Below are 18,683 nucleotides of genomic sequence, written 5' to 3'. Positions count from 1 at the left end.
GAACAAATTTAGTCCTTCATTCATCCCAGCAACATTTTGTTTCATTGCATTTACATCAGTCTTCATTTTCCCTTATTTACCATAATAGGCACACAGATGTTCAGATGTGAATGCTAGATTTGTTTATGCTAGTCATCCAGTTTTAAAATGGTGTGTGAACCAACAATGTCTGTAAAACCTCCTGTAAAGAGAGAGCACAGCTTTTCTGACTTTTTCATTAGCAACTTTGTGTTATGCTTTAGAAGTGATATAAAGAACACTTAAATATATGTTTTACTATTTCAAAGAACTTTGAATGCTTTGTTTCGTTGTCTTGGCAGAGATACTGTAAATACAATTTTATTTTTATTGGAGCCTGAACCTGAATAATTACATGCTTGTGTCTACATTTTCAGGGGAAAATATACATGTTTTGAAATGACGTGGACAGATTTGTAGTGTTTGTAGGAATAACAGGAAGTTTAAATCCACCATAAAGGAATTTTCTTAACATAATATTTTAACTACAGTCATGGCCAAAAGATTTGGCAGTGACATACATTTTGTTTCGAAAAGTTTACTGATTCAGTTGTGGTGTTAATTCACATTGTTTCTAGATTATTTGTATTTGGCCCTGGTACAAAATGACCAGCTAACATCATTTCACTAATTATATCATCAACAGCACATGGGCTGGTGTGAACAAGTACTAGTTATGATCCTATCATTCTGGTTAGATTAAAAGGAGATAAGTGCTTCTTGTGTTAGCAGTGGTTTCCTCCAAATAAATGTAACGTTAGAAAGATGTGCAGAATCATCGCTTTGCATCAAAATGGCCTCACATGCAAGGAAATTGCTGCAAAGAATATTGCATCTGAAAGGACCAATTACAGGATTGTCAAGAACTTCAAGGAGAGGGGTTCAACTGCAGTGAAGAAGGCTTCAGATTTCACAGAGTGTCCACGTCCAGCAAGTGCCAGGGCTGAATTGTGTCACCATCAGGGCAGATCTTGCTCGATATTGGCAGCAGGTGGTAGAAGACTTTTGGACAACCGTCTGGTGTCAAGAAGGGCAGTAAAGCATCCTGAAACCATCCATGTGTGGGGTTGCTTTTTGACCATGGGAGTGAGCTTTCTCACACTTCTGCCCAAAAAACACGGCCAGGAATAAAGAATGGTATCAAAACTTCCTGCTAGTGTAACTTCTACCAACGATTGAGGAGCAATTTGGTGATGATTCATGCATTTTCCAGCATGATGGAGCTCCATGTCACAAGGCAAGAGTGATAATGAAGTGGCTCTGAGTCTGAGATCATTACATTGAAATTTCGGATCCATGGCCAGGCAACTTCCCGGATCTTAATCCAATAAAGAACCTGTGGTCTATCCTCAAAAGGCAAGAACTAATAAGGCAAGAATGGATCACTATCCATCAGGATTTGGCACAGAAGCTGATATCCAGCATGCCAGAGCGAATTGCAGAGGTCATCAAAAAGAAAGATCAATGCTGTAAATATGATTTATTTGCATATATTGAATGTTTTTGCCAATAAAACCCTTTCAAACGTATGAAATGCTTATAAATGTTTACCAGTATACCATAGAAACATGAAAGTATTATCTACAAATACTGAAGCAGCCAACATTATTGGCAGTGACATAAACAAAATTTGTCTCTGCCAAAGCTTTTGGTTATGTTTCCTAGGATTTTCTGAGTGATTTCTTGCTGGTCTTAGAGTAAATGAATATAAAATGAAATGTTTCAACTGCACAACAAATAAATGGATGATGTGCAAAATTTCCTGTAAAAGACTTTCTAACCGAATGTGTCATGAAATGCATGAGAAGAATACTCCCTCTCAAGTTAGATGCAGTTAAATGTAATTATTAACACATACGCAACCTTAAAAACATCAGCTATAAAGAAAGTATCAAAATTCCTAGCAGCACAGTATAGATGGATGAGTGATGAATGATGAGATGGATGAATGAGCTCCAGTGAATGCAGAGAGATGAGCTTGCTCTCTTCACTCTGTAAGTAATGAACTCAGACACTGCCGACCTGAATGAGTCTCCAGTGTCCTGCGTTAGGACGGCTTGAGCTGAAGCGCTCTCATAGGCTCACAATAAATCCTTATCTTCCTATTTGAGAATTTCATTGTGTTCGAGTGCTTGCGCTCCAGAGGGTTCACGAGCCAGAGAGGCACATGTAGAACACAGAGCCGTCACAGTTCCAAACCGTCACAGTTGCCATGGAGATATAATTTCCTGATTATGGAGTCGGACACGAGACCCAGTGCGATTTGGTAAAAAAAAAAATGCTCTCGTGACCATGCCGTTTAGCTTGAAAAGGACTGCAAGAGAGCACTTGATAATATTAATTACAAAAACTTGGGAGATATGCTGCAGCAAATGCGTTACCTCTAATTTTCAGGATTACAGAATCACCCTATCTTGTGGAGAATGCGGAGTGACTGAACATTTAATTGACTTTTAATTAACATTTAATGAAATCTAAGGACACCAGTGATCAGGATTCATAATTCCCTATATTTCAAAACTTTTTTTAGCAATAAAGTTTTTCTTATTTTTCGAAGAAATAAGAATAAAGGTATAGTTCTGTCATCAATTTACTCACCTTTTATGTTATAAGAATTTCTTTTGTGGTACTCAAAATAAATTATTTTAAGAAATTTCTTTTTTTTGACAATAGTAACCAAAACTTCTTCAAAATATAATCTTTTGTGTTCCGGGGAACAAAGTCATATAGGTGATGACTTGCTTTCTTCTGTGGAACAGAATGGTCATTTTAGTTAACTATTCCTTTATATTTTATGTTTCAGACCAATTAAAAACAACTATGATGTGTCACGTGTGTTGCTTTAATTGTACCAAAAACAGTGAAGTTTTTCCTGAACTGACCTTTAATAGCATTAGAGTGATGTACATTGTGCTTAAATTGCCATATTTTAATATTTAAAGTTCTTGGTTTGTTCATTTAAAGGTCAGAACCATGTAGCTGTCATGAGTGACAAAATCATCAAGGTCATTATCAGGGCGTCTTGCATAGCTTTAGTTGTTAGCTCCTTGTGCATCTTGATCCTTATCCTCCAGAAGGGTGTAATCAATTTCATATAGATTAATTTGTGTTTTTTTCCCTGAAGTTTGTCCTTAATTGTCCTAAGAGCCAATTAATGAAGCAATGGTCGATGTCAAACCAGTGGGATTGACTGAAAGCTATTTATTAAGTGTGACAGTGACAGAGATTAATTAACTTTTTAATCACAAGGAAAGTTTTGAACTTTTCTTCATTTTTCTGTGCCCTTAGGTCAGGGATTTCATGACTGATAAAGGATTTAAAGGAATAGTTCACCAAAAAACGTATATTTATTCTTTATTAGCTGGGTTTCCAACTATGTATTTTAATGTGAATTTTAGGATTTTTCTTTTTATTAAATTTGGGTTAATAACGGATGTAAACACCAAGATGCAGAAAGAAATCTCCAAAATATGCATAAAAACACTAGCCTGGATGCCAGCCGAATTTAGCCCCGCCCACAATTTTTTTGCTCGGGCAATTCGGTCTGGACTCGCTCCATAGAGGAGTAATTATGCCCGAACAGAAACTGTTCGGACCAATGAAATTGTCAGGGCGGGCTTTAGACGATGATGGACAGATGATCAACAGTAACGTAATCATCCACGTCATCGAAGGCTCTTGGGTTGAATTTGCTCTTATCCTAAACGGAGAACTTGTTCGTATGCATTCACCTTCACTATTTCTCTCAGAAACGATGATCGTGTTGGTAAGTACTTTGTGTATCCTTAAATTATTGTATTACTGGCAAAGATCGTTTACACTCATATTTTTCTTGTAACGTTACTTAATCCAGCGTGCGTGCAGACAGGGTTTCCAAGTGTTTTTGCAATGTCGCGCACAATTGCTACTCAAAACTATAGCCCAAAACAATAACTTTCCGGGGTGTTCTCCGGAAAAAAATGGCGTTTGGTTGGCAAAATATGTTATTTTGGCAAGGTTGCCTGCTAAAATTCGCATTCCTGGGTTTATATAATCACATAATTGGGGTCGCTTCAACCCGCGGACATGGAGAAAAACACGGACTTGGCAACACAGTGCAGTTGAGTTCTGTTGACATTTGACAACTAACGTTACGCGTCGCTCCGTTGCTCTGATTGGTTGTGGGTCTATCCAATTGAGGTCTTTCCTGGCTCGGTTGAAACACGCCCCATAATCAAAGCTCAATGGAGCGGTACCAGACTCAAATTCTGACTAGAATTGAGTATGGCCACGCCAGGCTATAAAAACACACTACAGTTCAACATTTTGGGGTCTTTAACTTTTATTCAGCAAGGATGCATTAAAGTGATCAAAAGCGCTAAGTCAAAAGTGACACTAAAGACATTTATACTATTACAAAAGATTCATATTACAAATAAATGCTTTTTTTCGTTCATCAAACTTAAGTATAAGAAATGTTTCCAGATCAGCATAGAATGCTTTCTGAAGGATCATGTGACCCTAATGGCTGTTTACTTGAATGTATTTTCAAATAAACAGTCATTGCTCCAGTCTTCAGTGTCACATGATCCTTCAGAAATAATTATATGCTGATTTTCATTCTATGCTGATATTCCTGCTTTGCCATCACATGAATAAACAGTATTTTTACATTTAATATTGCACAATATTACTGTTTAATACATTTCACAATATTTCCTGTATTTTTGATCAAATAAATGCAGCCTTGGTGAGCATGAGAAACATCTTTCAGAAACATAACAAACAGTACTGTGTATGCATATACTCATTTGGGGTGACTTTTTTTCTTTCTTTGGTAAGACGAAAATGACCTTGCATATGTATGTTCATGGGTCCTAATAAAAGTTTTGAGAATGGACAGTTCTGAAGCTTTGTGTATTTTGACAACAATGTTAATTACTGTTTTGTGTTCTAATTGCTACACAGAATGAAAAGGATTGATCTAGTGTCACTCATTCACACTAGAGTGCTTTACAATTGCCTTAGGACAAGTATATATGCAGAGCATGCAGGCATTGACCTACCTTTTGAATTAAAGAGCCCTCTATTTACTGCATGTAGGTTACAAGCAAGTTATACATGGCATAAAAACTTGCCAACGTGACATGGCTAATCTGTAACTCTTTCTTTCTCAGTCTGCATGTAGCAGCCACACAAGGTCAAGCTGAGTGTCTTGCTGTCATCCTGGCTCACGGGGCTGATGTTTCTCTGCAGGACGCTTCAGGTTGGTTACAACTTGATCAACATGTTTTCTTGCATTGCTTTTATGTTACGTCAGTAATGCATAATGAATAAAACTATGTAAATAACAAGCCTTGTTTTTTCCTTTTAACATCAGGGTTTACTGCTTTACACCTTGCTGCCAAAAACAACCATCCTGAGTGTGCCAAAAAGTTGCTTCAGGTAATTTTTTCAATTGATGGTGTATTATAGACTGAGATTTTGATGTACACACAGATGGAGCGAATGCTAATGGGAACAACAGCCATGTCCGTTGCCACGCTATGTGTGCCAACTAAACAAAGGGAGCAGATTTTGTTCCTGCTGTTTTGTAAACTAGCAAATCCCACGGCCTCCCTCTGTGATCTTGGAGTGTTGCATGTTTGGATCTGTGTGTGGGCAGGTTGGCATGTTCGAAGACTCCCCTCGGTTTGCTGAAGCACCTTCTCTAGTGTCTCTTTTATCATCATGGCCGACTCATTCGCCACTCCATGTGATTCTACTAGAGCTGCACAGATCTGAAATATCCAGAGCTTGTCAGCTCTGTTCATTAAAAGAGGCTTCAATATTAGCAGTTTAACACTGCACCAGAAATTGTATTCGCAAAGTAAAAGTGATAAATCTCCCCCCAAAAAAGATTTGAAAAAGGTGAAACAGGCTTAAAAATGTAATTTAATTGGGTATTTTTTTTGTAATGTTTTGCGTGAAAAGTGTGATTGTCTTCTTTTTTAAAAAAAAATACATACCCATTTATTTATCTAATTCGATACATTCATACATATTTAAAATGTTCAGATACTTTTTCTTACTTTTGAACTGCAAGTCTGGTTTCAGAGCAGCATATCATCGTATTTTACAGGACCCTCACAAAAAAATTCTAGAAATATTACTACTGAGAATGGGATTATACAAGCGATGTGACGCATAGAGCTATTGCGTTTTTGTGATTTATTTTGTGAGTTTATAAATAAGTGTTTTGCCATACCTGGCCGAGTGGTACTATGCATTGTTTAAAAAACGTCTTTTAATTCTGGCTTTTAAAAGTTTATTTTTTTATCTACTGCAATGGCATCTTAAACACCTTAAAGGCACAGTATGTAAGTGTCACTGCTAGAGGTCACTTTTTCACAACAATAACAAAGGCGTAGCTTGATGACACCGTGAATTAGCGTGGAATCATGGGAGTTGTCATCTTCACCTCTACAGCTGATGGAAAACAATACGACGAGACCCAGTCAAAAATCATGTTCATGGATGATCTAATGTATTAAACTTTTATTAACGCTGCTGTGGTATGAAGCAGGGTGGGGTCGAGAGCCTGGGACATTTTACATCCCTGTTTTAATGCTTATATTCTGCAGTCGGCCGCTGCCACTCCTTTTGCTTTGTTGTTAACGAATAAATAATAATGTTGTTTTTATGATTAAAGTTACGTTTGATCACATTATAATTTTATTTGTGTGACAGCAAGGACATTCATAATATACAATACATTACTAAAGGTTTCTATTTCATATTAAGGCTGTTCTATTGAACTTCTTATTCATCAAAAAAAATTCGAAAAATATATATCATGGTTTCCACAAAAATATTAAGCAACATTGATAATAATTAGAAACCAAATCAGCACATAAGAATGATTTCTGAATGATCATGTGACACTGAAGACTGGCGTAATGATGCTGAAAATTCAGCTTGCAAAATTAAATTTTACAGTATATTAAAAACAATATATTATATTATGAATTGTAGTAATATTTCACAATATTACTTGTTACTATTTAGTTTTACTGTACAGTATTTTGTTGATCAAATAAATGCAGCTTAAGATGAGCATAAGACATTTCTTTCAAAAACATTAAAAAAATGTTTACCAACCTTAAATGTGTTCTACGAGTGAAAAATGAGAAGTTTCGAATGGTGTCTTTTCACTGTTGAAAGTCTTGCAAATATATTCCCCTTCACAGAGCCAGGCAAGTGTTGAATTCATTAGCCTTTTTCCCTTGGAGATCCTGTGAAACAGAAAAATTAACTGCTGCACAAATAAAAGGGCCTGACCGTAGTAATTTGCTTTCATCCAGCAATCATAAACCTAAACTCCTTGCCTGGCTTCCCAAACACAACAAATGCGCTAATGTACCCAGTGCCTTTAGATTCTGCAGAAATGTTCCCTGAAAATGAAAATACTTGCTAGGCTAATTTTCTTGCTGATTGAATGGATGGTAATTTATAATGATAAAAAAGTAATTGGTTTATAGACATACAAGACGAGTTATTTAAGGATTTAAAAGGGACATATGGAATCTCGTTTAGTAGCAGAATATATTTGAGGGTTAATAGCTGGCAGTCAGTTATTATTAGGATGCAACAATACAGTTAGTCCACGGTTCAATGCATATCTCGGTTTTTAACCACGGTTTTCGGTTTCGGCTCGGCTCGGTTCTTTTGCTATTCTATTTTTAGCCGACAGGAACAGCAAGAGGTTAAGGAGAAAAAATACTATTTTTGTTATTGCAATACTCTTTCTTTATTTTACTTAAAAGACTTGAAAAACCTTTTCTTAAAAACCCCTTGTACACATTCCTAGTGTATTGTATAATATAAAATAAATATATATATATAAAGATTTACACTGGCAGCTCAGAGCTGTACTGCAGCATTTAAGTATGAAATTGAATGAATAAATGTAAAAATAAATTACTGCATCAGGGCTCGACATTAACGCTTGTCTGCTTGTCCAGGACAAGTGTATTTTGAAGGGGCAAGTGAAAAATAATTTTACTTGCCCAACGGACAAGTATCCTGAGTAAAATGTCAACACAAAAAATAACTAGGGAATCACCAAAGTGCAATAATGATTCTGCATTCAGTTAGTGTAAGTGGAGATCGATAGTGGATAATAATATAAAACGAACTGACAAGGTTGTGGTGTTGAGGCTCGCGCAGCCTCACGAGGAGAAGATCGAAAACAAATGAGCGCTGCTCATACAGAGAAACTCAGTTAACATACACGGTTAAAATTGTGTAGTTTTTATATTTATAACATATGATACAGTTAAGCAACATTACACTAACAAGAGTGTTGTTTTCCTGAATACCATCACGACTGAAAATGACACTGATTCCATACGCCAGTTACATAAACAATTAATTAACATTAAGTCACTACATTTCAGATGCAATATTGACTGTTTTTGTTCTATTTCAGCAGCGAAAATCGTTCCAAACAGATATCACAGCAGAACCGTAACGCATCTCACAGCAACATGTGTGTTACTGAATGATTCAGCATTTTAATGAATCGGTTGAATCAAAGATACAATGACCTATTCGTAAACGACCAGCAAATTCTTGAATGAATCAGACGTTTCACTGAATCGACTCAATGACTCACTCATTAAGACGGTCACATGCTGCCACCTACTGGAGGTTTAGTTTCATCATATTTCTTATTTGTAAATTCAAAAATATTTAAAATAATCTCAACATTATTTAATGCAGTTGTCATTTTTCAGTGTAAATTATTTAATTTGATTGGTAACTGCCCTATAGTGTTTTTTTCTAATTTAATTTATAGATCAAATTTAAGAATATAAACGGAAAGCTGAAGCATATCCTATATTTAATAAGATTATGGAAAAATGCCTTTTATAAAAAGGTAAAAATATCACAAATATGCATATTTAAATATGTCAAAGCTGATTGAACACTGGTGAGAATGTTGCTTCAGAATAGATTATATTTACAAAAAAAAATCTGGACAAGCAAATTTTTTACTCGGACAAGTGAATGACAGATTTACTTGTCCGAAGGACAAGCGTGTGAACAGGCTTAATGTCGAGCCCTGCTGCATTGACTTCACTATAAAAGATACATTGATTCTTATTAAAGCTACTGTATTACAGTTTTTCAGTCAAGAGTGAGTGAGTCCGTGAGTGATTTTCTCTTTGTCTTGTGTTGTTTTATTAACATTAAAGGGATAGTTCACTCAAAAATAAAAATTCTGTCATCGGTCTTTCTGCTGTTGGAAAATAAATATATTTTGAAGAATGTTGAAAACCAAACAGTTGCTGGTCCCCATTGTAGGAAATAATAATATGGAAGTTAATGGCTACCATCAGCTGTCTGGTATCCAACTGTGTGTGTTCAACAGAAGAAATGAATACAGGTTTGGTACAACATTAGAGTGAGGAAATAATGACACAATTTTAGAGGTGAACTGTCCCTTTAAGGACAGCGTGTTCACTAGGCTGCGCTGCTGTCAATTTAAGACCTGCACGCATCTAATATACAGACACACCGATTTTACTTTCACTTTAGACATAACCGACTGTGTTTATGTTAAACTTGTGTGTATTTGACAGTATTAGAGCAGTAAGACTACTTAGTCCAGTAATCGTGTGTTTTACAGGCTTTTACTCTACCACTAACGTGTGATGTGAATGTATGTCGCGTTGTTCAGTATATTGGGATGGAATGTGTAGAAAAATAATTAATTAAATGCAAAACCGAAGGGAAAAAAAACGCAATTCACAAGTGCGTATTGAACCGTGAATGCCGTACCGAACGGTTCAATATTATATTGAGAATTGTGGCATCCCTAGTGATTTTATATTTAATGGACATCCACATTAGGCACAATTTTAGTCTGATTGGCTGCTGCAGTCAGGTTTAATATATTACATGCCTTACCTTGGATGATTCCTGTCAAATAAATGCCTTGTTCCTGTTCATCCATGAACACTGGCCTGACATGCTGCTAAATGTTTAATAGGAGCACAAATCATTAACTTGCACCAAAAAAACCCTGCTTGGTGAAAGTGTAGCTGTTTTGATTGAAAGGTTGTAATTGGTGTCTAGCAGTGCCTTCTGGGTAGAACATGTCATGGTGGTTTTAGATAATGAATTTGAAGCAATAATCTAATGTTCTTCATTCTTCAGACTAAGTGTGTGGTGGATACACCTGACAGCTCAGGGAAGATGGCTCTTCATCACGCAGGTGAGGTGCAAATTTTTCTTGTTTTAAAGATTATTCTGTTTACTAAAATACTTCTAAACTCAGAGAGAAGCCCTTTAAGGGCTTTATCTTCGGTATGTCTTGTTTTCTTTCATTTATTGTTGGTTTATTGATTTTGTTCTCAGTTTGTTCAGAGTGGGACAAATGTTGGCGCAAATGTTTTTAACATCAATCCCACGGCACAGTTATTCCACTCCCAAGTATAGAATGACATGTTATTGTGGACCATTTGTTCCAAATTGCCAGGCAGCGAGGGCAAACCCAAAGAAAATCATGTTTTTATTTGTGGATAGACCCTTTGTGAAAAAAAAAAGAAAAAAAAGAAACCTACCTTGTCCTTTTCAGTCTGTGTAGAAGATGGTAAAGAAAAAACTGACAGTGTGTCATCTGTTAATTGAGCCTTTTTGTCAGCTGTGAGGGATTGAACCAGGGTGGGATCGGCCACGAAGAGTAAGGAGCTTTCAGCCACCTGGAGGTCAGAAGTCTGCTGACAGGATGCCATTTATCCTGCAGACAAAAACTTTTACGAATTTTTTTTAAAGGGGGCACTAATAATTGTTGGGGAATAGGTGGTGTCTCACACTATAAGCCTAGTTTTGGTCTCTGTGGGAAAGCTTGAAGTGTTCATAGTAATTACTCTTTAAGGAGTTTGTTGGCATGCTGTTAAACCAATGTTTGTGTCTCTGTGAGGGTAAAGAACTGCTTCTTATTATCTGATGTCTTTTTCTCTCTCCCATAGCTGCCAGCGGAAACACGGTGATAGTTCAGCTTCTGTGCGAGCACAAGTGTCACGTCAATGTTAAGGACTCGGTACGTATGAGTCTTATAAGAGCTATCTTAACTGCTGGGAAAATGGTCTTTCTGTATTTCTCTGCATGTGTTTTGCTGCATCTCAGAGCTGCCTGTGGTCTACCTCAAACATGCACATTGTCAAGCACAACTCCTCAAAGACTCTATTCTCTGTGGGTTTGAATCCGTGTTTCGGCTGCATTGATTAAAATCCCCATGGCACACTTGAGGTCACTGTTACTGGGAGATTGCCTGTCCAGGGTTGTTTTTTACTTTTTCTTTACATTGTGTTTTCTTTTATTCCTTCAAAGTCTCACAGTGGTGCTTTTAAAGGGATTCTGTTTGGTTGATGACAAGAGCACTGACTAGCAGTACAAAAAGAACTTGTATTCTGTACTTGCTGGTAGTAAGGGATTTTTTTTCTTTCGTAACTGTCTACTACAGATATCTTTGTCATCTTTTTGGTATAATAAACATTTAGATTACCATAAAATATTATATTGAGGGAGTTAGAATTTATTAAAAAATAGCAGTGTTTAACAATATTTGTACAATTATTTGTACATTATAAATATTAATTAATATTTAATATATTGGCTCATATTAAATTGAAACTCAAAGAATGTGTGTGAGTCTATATACATATGTTAGCATCTACCTAGCTTCATGTTAATGTGTAACCATCATCCTAGAGACAAATTAGATATAGTGTTAAATAATTAAGAGCCTTAAAACTTTAGATAACTCAAGAAAAATATAGGCACATCCAAAATTATGTATACCATTTTGTTAAATGTTTTTGTAAAGTTAAACGATCACACTACTAAAACTCAAGGTATTTATCCATTGCCCATCACCCTGACCTTACTTACTCTGTGTCGGAAATTCATTAATATGCATCTGCATAATCTGGGTATCTTTTAAGAAGTAAACAAACAAAACATTCTTATTCAGCATTCATTGGGTTGTCTTTGTAGTGTATGTTCTAATTCAGAAATAAATCCTCAATTATTCACAGTTATTCTTTAATAGTAGCGTTTTCTGTTAAGACCCACAGTTCTTTTATCCCAGAGATTAGACTGACTGCGGTGAAGGATGAATGACCCTGATGCAACTCAAGAGAAATATTTCATGCTAATAATGCATCAAATTCAAGTGTTCTGTCAGGGGAGACCGCTGCAAGAAAGCGGTAACGGCTAATCAACCTGTATTAAATAGGGCTGTCAAGCAATTACATTTTTTAAAAATCTAATTAATTACATGATGTGCCGATGAATTAATCAATTAACCCCAAAAGATCATTTAAATTCATTACTGTGTTAAAAGCGAAAAGCATTAAATAGACATTACAAAAAAAGAAATATTTTATTACACATAAACCTTTAGGCTGCAAGGGCCATTATTTTTTTTTGTCAGAGGCTGCATCTGAATTGGTATTTAGATATATTTTACCGACCCAAACAGTTTGGTTACTAATATTCTTCAATATATATTATTTTGTGTTATGCAAAAGAAAAACGATACAAGGATGAGTAAATGTAAATAAACAGAATTTTCATTTTTGGGCAAACTATCCCCAAAATATGAAATTATTTTCTTAAATAAAGTGATGCTCTAAAATAGAAACTAAAACTTACCAGTAGGTTGTGGTAATTGTTAAATAAGTCAACAGTCATTCATTAATTCGATTCTTTCAAACGACTGATTCATTCATGAATTAAGTAAATGGTGCTCTTTATTACTGGCCGATTGAATCACTGGTTCACCCAATTGATTTGCTCAATATGCAAATTAATTCTGAAATTAATGCTGATTTGAAGTGGCGCTGCGCAGACAGATCAATGTATGACATCAAAGTACAGCAAGAGCGATTCGGAAGCATACAGAGCCGCCGTCTGCTCTCTAATCACTCTTGCGGTACCTACTTTGTTGCTCAGAGATGCACAACAGTTCTGCTGTGGCTAATTAATTATAATGAGCTGCTTTATCAAGCATAACTTCCTTTAAAGTCCATTTTTGCAGGTAGCAGAACAGGATTCATATTTTTATATTTTTGCTTTGTGCATAAAAAGGTCCCAAACCTCTTTTACGTATATCAAAAGCATGTCTTTTTCATAAACTTTACTTAACCACTGTGCCTTTGTCTGCCATGTGACATTATCATCCATTCTCTAATTCACACATCTCAATTTTCATAATGTCAGCATGCAGCTCAGATGAAATGAACCATTTTTTTTCTTTTCAAGCTGTATATTACTCAGAGACAGAGGGCCGGTGTGGGAGGCAACAAACCCCCAAGCTGTGACTCTCTCATTTAGACAACCATGACTAAAGAGCTTCAGCAGTCAGAAATGAGAACGAGAGAGAGAGTCAAAGTAGATGTGAATCAGAGACTGCTTCTGCTTACGGTCACTGATTATCCACCGTCGTCATCCTCTGAGGCAAGCTTGGCACATTCATGCCCACTCAGCCCATTGCTTTGAACATTGTGGAAATACCTGCTTTCTCTGCTAAATTATTAAGCGTAGCCCAACTAATGTCCCAACAGCATTCTGGGCCCAAGCACAAATAATTGAGCTTTGATGCCCACTCAGAAAACACTGGGCCTAATTTTCAAAATGTAGACTGTTGGTAATGAGTCCAGTGATGTATGCCTTTTTTCTTTTTTTAATTTAAACTCATCTTGGATTTTGCCTTTGAGCTGGAAAATGGATGGAAAACCTTCATCCGCCCAACAGCTTAGCAAAAGCCACAAGTCTAATTTAGAAAACGCACACCTGGTACTTTTCTTCTTATTTTCCCTTGCAGCATATGAGATGCTCATACCCTCAGGAGCATATGACATGCTGTATGTGCACAGTTTTTTAATTTACAGTGCAGAAATATGTTTAGGATACAGAATAACAGGATAGTTCAACCAAAAATGATAGTTCAGTTATCGTTTACTCTTGCTCATGTCATTGCGAACCCATTTGACTTAATATTGAAGGCTGTTTTTCATGTGGCTTCAATTAACAGGACCTGACGCACACACTAAAAATTGCCTTGCTTGGTTTGTGTTTCACAGAGAAAAGAAAGTCTTTCGGGTTTGAAATGACAATAATTTTCATTTTTGGTTGAACTATCCCTTTAATAAGTTTAAACATTGTCAGACAAAATGTGCAAAAACAAATGTACCTGTAGGGGAAATCAACTTTTTCTCAAAACCTGTTTTACATTAATACTGATGAATGTATATTTATTGTTATGTAAACAAACCAATCAAGTCTGCTACAATTATGTCATTGTTTCTATTACAGTGACAGTTGTAAATGCCCATGAGGTATATGTTGTAAGCAAACTTTCTCCACAGCAACCTTGTGCTGTGTTTTTCAGTGCTGAATGCGGATATAACTAATTGGGATTGATGTGGTTTACTCTGTGAAGAAGATAAATTATTGTTCTCAAATTGAAGGCCTTGTGAAATTACGTGTTTTATGTTTTCACAACAATTTGCCTAGAAAATGTCAATTAACTTATAGGTCGCTCCCAGAATGTACAAAAAATAGACTTGATGGGATGTTTAATAGCTAAAATAAATTGGCAATTATTTTCTATTTTATCACTCGAATATTGGGCATACAGATCTCCCTGTTAGCATAAATTGTAGTTATAACATTCCCTGACCCGTTGGGCTGAGTGCTGACCTTCCAGATGTCTTAAATGTTAGCTTGTTAAGTTTAATTTGGTTCTGGCTCTTCAATGCATGCCAGGGTAGAAACAAGCCAGCACATAGGATTGTATTTAATCATTTCATTTTCTCTGCTTGATGCAATATGAGCTCAAATCATCCCCTGGACTGCTATGACTAAGCATTTGCCAGTTAAGATGCAAAATGAAAAGCAACTAAAAAGGTATTTAAACCTTTTTTTGTATACCACAAACACGCACAAGATTTAAGATGTTATGCATAATGGTTGTGCTTGAACCATAAATAAATTAGCATCAACACAGAGTTGTTTCCTCCATTCACCCCCCCCCCCCCCCCCAAGGAAAAACCGCACCATGTTGTGAGCTCCCACAGAAAGTCTAGATCTGCACCTCTTGCCCCCCCCCCCCCCCCCCTCTTTATAAATAATTCAAATATAGCATAACGTCAGCAGAATTGAAAACATTGCTGTATAGTTTTGCATGCACAGGCTCTTTGTTGTTGTTGTAGTAGTTCTAACTGAGAAAACCTAAATGCATTGGTGCAGTGCTGTACAAAGTCATGGTGTAATTTTCAGGGTGCAGCTCATATTCAGCCTCGTCACCCTAAATGTGCTTTTGATGAGGTGTCGGGTTCTCTCGCTCTGGAATAATTGGCAGAACCCTCTGTGACCTCTAGGGTCACTGGCAGGAGGCGTTGAGCTCAGTGAGAGGATTGTTTGCCCGTAGACGTTTGGAAAAGAAAGGTTGAAAAGTTCATACACTTTGATATCATGTAGAGTTTAATGCATCAGGTTTTACATCTGTTAATATTAGTTATCTGAAGCTCTATTACATTTTGATGATAATTCAGTCTTCACTGTCTCACTGTTTGGTGCCAGTTCTGTCTAATGTACTGTCTATTCCTATAACGTAGCCTCTTAACATGCAAAGGATTGTTTTTGAAGGAAAATTATGTTGACTTAAAGCTCTTTTTCCATTTAGGACGGCTTGACACCCCTGCTTTTGTCAGCTAGACATGCACACACAGAGGTCTGCCGGAGTTTATTGGACTGGGATGCTGACATCAACGCTAGAGACAAAAATGGCAGGTATGTTTCTGGTCATCAGTCATAATATTGAGACCGCTGATAAGAAAAGTTTTTCAATTTAAACACTATGCCCTGCTATTCTAAAGTGTCAAGTGAGCTGAATAAACTAAATTGGGATGCTAACAGAGCAACTAAACTGCACAACATAAATCATTTTAAGACAGAACACACTGCTTTTCAAAAGTTTGGGATCAATACGAAGGCTGATTTTGTTTGATGAAAAATACAGTAAAAATTTTTATATTATTTATAATATTATAAAATAGTATTTATTAAATTATATTAAATAAATATTAATAAATATGTGATGTCAAAGCTGAATTTTCTTTCAGTCTTTCAAAATATTTTAGAAATCGTTCTAATTTGCTGATTTAGTTCTCAAGAAACACTTAAATTTTTTTTCAGGATGAATAGAACGTTCAAAAGATAAGAATTTGTTTTATTTTATTCGAAATAGAAAACTTTTGTAACAATATAAATGTCTTTACTGCCACTTTTGATCAATTTAATGTGTACTTGCTAAATAAAAGTATTCATCTGTTCAGAACCGCTGTGATGTTGGCTAGTGAGAGCAGCTGTCCGGCCGCTGTCGAGCTGCTGGTGCAGAGGGGAGCTGACCTGCACATGGTGGACTCACTCGGCCACGACGTGCTCCATTATGCTAAACTGTCAGGCAGCAGCGAGGTCCGAACCGTTCTCAATCCGGCCCTCCAAAGACAGCAGTCGGAGTCAGGTAATTTAAAAGTGAATGTCAGTGCGAAGCCAATTTAGCTGTGAAGTTGTCATTTCAGATTATAATTGAAATTCCATTGGTCATACTTTACAGGTATATTCCTGTCACTATGAAATCTAAATGTACAATTCTTATTTGTATGGAGTTTTATTGCAGTATTTGCTATAAATAATATATCGTGCACATCATTTTTTAATTCATGTGCCCTCATAATCTTTAATCAAAATACCTTTCCCTCCCTCTTGCAATGACATCTCTCTTCGCTGATGATGTGTTTACTGGCGTTTACTCAACCCTACATTTTTTTGTTTTGTTTGAGAAGCCGTTTTACTCGAATATTCATCACAATAGGGAATAAAAGACTAACACAACTATCCATTTCATGACAACTTTAAGTCTAGTGCTGAAGTACATGTTTTTGCCATCTAATAGTCTTTTGGAGCTGCTTATAATTCCACATAGTTATTACTTTTACTAGCATGTAATATGAGTATTATAATGTAAAGTGTTGCTGTTCTATAATAACTAAATGATATTCCACTCAAAACTGAAGAATGTTAACAGATTTCTTCACATACTGTTGCAAGAATGTTGTTTGCTTAAGCAACTTCACACAAGCCAGAGTGCTGTTATACCGAATGTCACATCAGTGCAGCTGTGATTTTGGCTGTAAGCATGAGGCAGCTGTTGTTGAAGTAAGGGATAATCCACGGCTAGCCATGCATTAAAGGATTTTAATGCACAACGTAGAGGCGAAGAACCACCCGACGCAAAGCGGAGGTTGCCTCTGTCGTGAATTAAAATCCTTTAATGCATGGCTAGTCGTGGATTATCCCGCTTATACCTTGGTTATTTGCTAAGTTTAAAACAAGTTAAAGCTGTAACTGATGTTTACAGTGTAATTTTTTACAGACGGGTTAAAATGACGGTTATTTTCTTAAGTTACGGCTCGCTAGTTCTAGCACTTCGTCCGCTTTAAATAAAGTAGAGCCGTCGGATTGTTTTTATTTGAACAAATTATCACATTTATTTAAATTCATTATAGAGAGAGAGAGAGAGAGAGAGAGAGAGAGAGAGAGGAGAGAGAGGAGAGAGAGAGAGAGAGAGAGAGAGAGAGAGAGAGAGAGAGAGAGAGAGAGAGAGAGAGAGAGAGAGAGAGAGAGAGAGAGAGAGAGAGAGAGAGAGAGAGAGAGAGAGAGAGAGAGCCCAGCGAACGCACACCTGGCTGCCCGGTACGTGAGGTCCTGTCACGACAAATAAGCCTCCAGCAGGACAGCTACCAACTGTGGAAATATTAGAAGATTAGCATAGCAGAAGATTGCTATGTTTATTTTCATGTCATTTCTATTTTATATATAGAGAGAGAGAGAGGCGTGCACATCTCTTCTTTAAAGTCTGAAGTCCCCTCGTTGCTTAAGCATATAGCTAACATATGCTAACTTAATGATTCTTTAATGGATTTATTAAAATTATTTATGAATGACAGTCAACACTGACAGTGACAAGGCAATCTTTATTTGAACTAATCATATCATTTAAATTAATTATGTAGTGTGAAATAAAACCGGCGTCTCTAACCACAGTTTAGGCTACTATAAATATAAAGACACATTACATTTATTGAAATGCATGCAATTAAATACAATCAAAAAATCAAACAGTTGGATATTTCGTCTGGGGATTGTTTTACTCATCGTTATACTAATTGATGTTAAACTCAACATTTCCATTTATCGTGAAATTAGACATGGAAAAGGGTAGGGTTATTTCAGGTTTACGCTTGGAGGTGAAATTATGTTTCACTTTGCTTGTTGAGGTTCTAGATGTCAGTATGTCGCAATGTCAGGCAAAAATAAAGGTTTACAGTAACGGACGCGACTGTTAATGCGTTATTCGTAGTGACCCATGATAAATTTATTTCGTGTTTTTCCTAGAATGGGCCGTTTGTGACATTCAGTGGCACATGCCAATCAAATACAGACATGACACAAATAACACCTTTGAAAAAACTGACTTTAATGCGTTTTATTGACATTTAAAATACAACAAAATTAGGCTATTTATTTAGGATTTTGTGTCACAATTACGTCAGTATAGGTGCTCGAGT

The 18,683-nt window shown here is 36.3% G+C and overlaps 1 protein-coding gene across 13 annotated transcripts in view; it reads left to right on the top strand.

Moving 5' to 3' along the window:
- Positions 1-18,683, top strand: part of rai14 (retinoic acid induced 14) — a 61,055-nt gene that overhangs the window by 33,317 nt on the left and 9,055 nt on the right. For 8 of the 13 annotated variants that reach the window (XM_079835287.1, XM_079835291.1, XM_079835292.1 and 5 more), the window contains exons 4-9: positions 5,175-5,263; positions 5,378-5,442; positions 10,201-10,258; positions 11,016-11,086; positions 15,737-15,843; positions 16,389-16,576. In XM_079835287.1, coding sequence (XP_079691413.1) covers positions 5,175-5,263; positions 5,378-5,442; positions 10,201-10,258; positions 11,016-11,086; positions 15,737-15,843; positions 16,389-16,576 — 578 coding nt within the window. Of the gene's footprint in view, positions 1-5,174; positions 5,264-5,377; positions 5,443-9,164; positions 9,191-10,200; positions 10,259-11,015; positions 11,087-13,406; positions 14,959-15,364; positions 15,499-15,736; positions 15,844-16,388; positions 16,577-18,683 lie in introns of those variants that run through there. The other 5 variants (XM_079835284.1, XM_079835282.1, XM_079835285.1 and 2 more) reach the window with 3 other exon arrangements.

This window comes from Gobio gobio (genome assembly GCF_949357685.1).
Source record: "Gobio gobio genome assembly, chromosome: 14".
Lineage (NCBI taxonomy): Eukaryota > Metazoa > Chordata > Actinopteri > Cypriniformes > Gobionidae > Gobio > Gobio gobio.
Note: the sequence above shows the minus strand (reverse complement) of the source record. Positions and strands in the feature narration are given on the sequence as shown.